The sequence below is a fragment of the Ammodytes marinus genome (genome assembly GCF_949987685.1).
Source record: "Ammodytes marinus genome assembly, chromosome: 13".
NCBI classification, from domain to species: Eukaryota; Metazoa; Chordata; class Actinopteri; order Uranoscopiformes; family Ammodytidae; genus Ammodytes; species Ammodytes marinus.
In genome coordinates, this window is record NC_137217.1 from 25481325 (window position 1) to 25485772 (window position 4448).

General features: G+C 48.2%; 1 protein-coding gene across 2 annotated transcripts in view; it reads right to left on the reverse strand.

The window, feature by feature from the left end:
• The window catches only part of LOC307259196 (mannosyl-oligosaccharide 1,2-alpha-mannosidase IA), a 168477-nt gene extending 164527 nt beyond the window's left edge, over positions 1 to 3950 (reverse strand). Inside the window, exon 1 of one of the 2 annotated variants that reach the window (XM_080038950.1) lies at positions 2284 to 3950. In XM_080038950.1, coding sequence (XP_079895076.1) covers positions 2284 to 2847 — 564 coding nt within the window. In that variant the 5' untranslated portion in view covers positions 2848 to 3950. The remainder of the gene's footprint in view (positions 1 to 2283) is intronic. The other variant, XM_080038951.1, reaches the window with a different exon arrangement.
• Positions 3951 to 4448: the final 498 nt, after the last annotated feature.

A 4448-nucleotide genomic window follows, 5' to 3' on the forward strand; every position in this document is an offset into this window, starting at 1 on the left:
TCACAGTATTCACAAATAGGAGGCCATCTGAAAATCACCCTCATCTTTATCCTGCTGAGGACTTTTGGAGGAGAATGGAAAAACAGCACCTAGACTAGCAGGAGCGTTGCTGGAAAAGGTAAACCACACTTCAGCAACTTTGGCACTGTTTGCTGGTATTACTGGGGAGCCTATAGCGAGTGGCTGGCTACCTATTGTCCCTTGTTTCACCATCACTTGGCAGTGGTTGCACACACACACATGTTAGGAGAAGGTGGGGAGTCTTGCTTTGTAGTCGTTGGCAGTTGAGAAAAAAACGATGCCCATTCACAGTTTGGACATTGAGTCACTTAGACCCTTTTCTGTTGGCTTAGGGAAAGGGGGGATACCCTCTCTCTGCATTCCCTTACAGTGAAAACAATTGTCTCTTCTTTCAGAGCTGCTTTGTCCATACAACACAACACAAACTGAAAAACTTCAGTTCCGTATGGTGACGTCATGCTTCACAGAAATAGACATAAAAACGGCTTAAAAGAAAACATCAAAACATGTACGTGTTGTCAGTTTTATTGTAACAGTTGCTCCGATGGTTTGTACATCTGTAACCCTAGACAAAGCACCAGCTCCCAGTGTGTGTCAGCCTGTGTGCTGGCAGCATGAATGTGAGCCTCCAGGAAAAAGCAGGGTGGAACGCTGCCAGGCTTGAGTCAGTGGAAACGTTAGCAACAACAACAGCTATCGACAAAAAAGGCACACACTATAGGGCTATGGGTATGGACACAGAAGCACGTAATGTAAGCAAGCAAGGATAACTCCTCTCTTCAACTTCTTGATAAAAAAAAGGTCTTCACTTCTGCAGCACCAACAGGGCAAGGAGTGGCATGACGACTATGACCCAAAGGCAACAACAACAAAAAACTTTGCCGAGCTCAGCTGAACAGCAAAGCAGCACGCAAAGCAAAGTCACATTGACATTCACTGGAAAGAGCGTCTAAGGAGAGAGAAGCTATGAGTCAGTCAGTGTGGGGCGAAACATATCCCTGTCTGTCCTCTGACGGTCCCCGGTTATCATGTAGCACACATCACCTCTAGGTATGAGAGGTGTGCGAGCAGCAGCGTGAGAGGGTGACAGTAGGCTGCAAGTGAGAGTGACAACAGGACTTAACCGTGTCACGCGCCGAGGCTGAAACCCATCTGTGCACGCACGCACACACACACAGACACACAGACACACACTCTGGCCCCATGGCTTCCCTTTAGCTTCTCGCCCCGGGCCCCCTCCCTGCCCGTCCTCTTTCTCAGCCTCATTTGCCTTGAGTGGGTACAGATGTGTGATCCATAGACGCTCCCACTCTGGAGCACTTATTGGACCCACAAGGCTCAACACAAAGGGCTGGCACACGGCTTAAAGAGCTCCTGGCCACTGCACACAGTCGCATCACTGGCAAGGGGATTTTTTGTGACAGTTTCATCAATCAAAGTGACCTGATTCAACATCACAGCAAATAAACAAAGCTAAAGAAAAGAGCATCTTCCGCATATATTTAGCATTCATTTCTCCCATGGACAGGTTATTGAAGGTTATATTGAATGATTTCTTCAGAACACACGTTATTCTTGATTTGACCGTTTACATAAACTCTGTGTAATGTCAACAGTGTAATCAACCACTCAAGTTATCTTTAGTCCTGACACTGTTCTCCGAAGGCACTGGGTAAATTTAGACAACTGATATGATGGAGCGGGATTTACTCTGTCTGTTTGACAAACAACTGTCCCAGTAAACTGCTTCTGCACAGAGAGAGGCCTGACAAATTCAGACAAGTCAAATTCAACAACCGTCCGTGATGTAATTATACTTCATTCAAGTGTGAATGCCTGTTGTTTTTTATGGGCCTATATATCTTAATATAGGCCTATCTGTTGTGTTTGTCAGCTGTTTTGACAGCATAACAACGCTCCTTTTAAGAAGACAAGATGAATCTTATTTACTTTATGAAGCAACAGACACATTCAAAAAGCTAATTATAGACTACCATGTTCATGACGTGGAGTGATGCCCAGATGATTTAGAGTGATTGATTTGATTGCACAACGTTTTTACCTGAGTTCACCCCCAAAATACACTTCCTGTTTTGCTCTTTAATAGCAAATGTAACTTCCCTAAACCCAAAAATATCATTAGTTTACTTCCACACTGCCCTTAAAGCTACAATGTGTCTATCGCATCTGCAGAAAGAAACTTCTGGCTGCACGAGCCTTCAGCATGTCATATACGTCAATGTCACATCCTAAATTCCTTACCTCTTTGACTTTGTCCCTGCGCTCGTTGTTCTGGGGGTCGCTGGTGCCGCCGCTGTCTCCTCCCAGCGGGGGTTTGAGCAGACAATGTTTGAACTTCTGGTAACTGAAAGTATCCGTGTTGACCCCGCCGCGGTCCGACGAGGTGTCCCTCTCCGAGGCGGACTCCGTCCTGGACCGGGACAGAATCATATCCTCCTGCGCGTTGCCCCCCGCCAGACGCCCCTCGGTCGCCTCGTGAGAAACGGAGGGCGGTTTGCGGTTCAGACCCTTCAGCTTGGCGCTAGTCGTCACCCCTTTGGCGGAGGTCATGCCCCGCGGGACCGGGTGCTCCTGCTCCCGGGGTTTCTTCAAGTGGTCCCTGGCATCGTTCTCCATTGTCACCGGCGGTGGGGTCTCCGTCTTGGACAGGAAAATGCGCTTTAGTCGCACAGAGTCGGGCAGAAAGAAAAGGGCCCCGAAGCACAGAGTTACCAAACCCGAGAGAAAGAGCAGAAAGACGAATTTCTGGGACAGGCGCAGACCCATGCCCGATGCCGACACACCGGGCAACTTTCGGAAAACCATTTAAACTTTTCTTAAGACGTTGCCTTGACAGTTGTAGTAGTTGCCTATTCCCTTCGGACTCCACTCAGTGTTTTGCCTGTGTCCTCTACTGAGCAGTGTCTCCTCTGCTTTTGGGCATGTGTAAAAAAAAAACTAGATATATCTGCGTGGTATTTAAACACACCCCCTTGCAACTTCCAGAGGAGCGTAAACAGACTGTCAGATCTGTCTTTATCCCGCTATCGATTGGATCTTCCTATAAGCGAAGGTTGGGCCTGCCTACATCAACAGTTTACCAATCACACATGAGCTTTGGGGTTTTAATCTACACAACGCAAATCACTGGTATCCATAGACTGCATGCAGGGGATGGGTTTAAACGTGTCAATTTTGCAACAGTGCAGGACTTATGGATAAATGGCACCGGCGTCTAGATAGCTACTGGAGATCTTTACTATTTTCAATAATAACAAGAGTCGGCTATACACCAGTCTCGCAGATTAATAAATACACTTTAATGAGAGATCATCAAAACGCCTCGTCTGTCAGGCCCGTGGACAAAGTTGTGTCTCGATGCATTATTTCCACGCCGTGCGAATCGTCAATAACACACTGCCCTACGGTGCACAACCTCAAGCGTGCAGCAGAGCATCCTTTTCCTGTTCTCCGTTCGTAGGCTACCGAGCCACGTTGCTGCAAAACAAAACCACAGATATCGCATTTAAAACGGGAGAAAAAAAAATCACACGGCTTTTTGCATCTATCCTTTACAGCTGGTAGTGGACGGAAACGCGTGTGTATTCATGTCGCCCGATCTGTCAACTGCGCTCCTCCAAGGAAAAGCCTCCTATTTCCCCCTTCCTTTCTCTCCACTGGCGTCAACACGCCGGGCGAAACGAATCGCTGGATGACATGAAAAGAAGGCGGGTTTTGTCCCATGCGAAGTTATCCTAGCCCCCCCACCTCCGATCCAAATCCGTAGAATCAACAAATCCACCATCCAGTTCGCCGGTTTCCCGACAAAGAGACACACACACCGCCTGCGTCGTTGCTGCGATGCCCGCCGTCAGTCAGTCAGTCAGTCCGTCCGTGAGCCTGCCTCTAGACCAGTGCCTCGCTCGCTTGCTCTCTCTCTGTCTCTCTTTCACTTGCCTGTAGCGCGCACTTGTGCCGTGGACGTTCGCTTGCTTGCGTAGAGAAAGCGAGAGGAGAGGGGCTGGCAGTGTAACATATAGCTTAGTGCAGGCAGGGGCGAGGAGAGAGAGGGAGAGAGGGTGGGTGGGTTGGCTGGTGGAGGGGATGATACGAAACGCTGCGCTGCTCGACAATCCAGTGGGCTGGTCGGGGTTTCTTGATGGATATTCACAGCGGCTTATCACAACACGGTTAAGCCGTTTGGTCAAAAGGAGAGAGGTTGTGAATGGCTGTCTGTATGTTAGCACACCATCCACAGCCCCCGAGGGGGGAATGAGTTTGTTTAATCCCGGAGAAGCTTGTATAAGAGAATAGATATATCTGCTGCAGATAATTGAGCCATAAAAACTAAAGAAAAACACTTTCTAAACAGCCATTATCTTTCATGTGAAGAGGTTGCAGCCATTGGGGACCCCCTTTCATGTTTG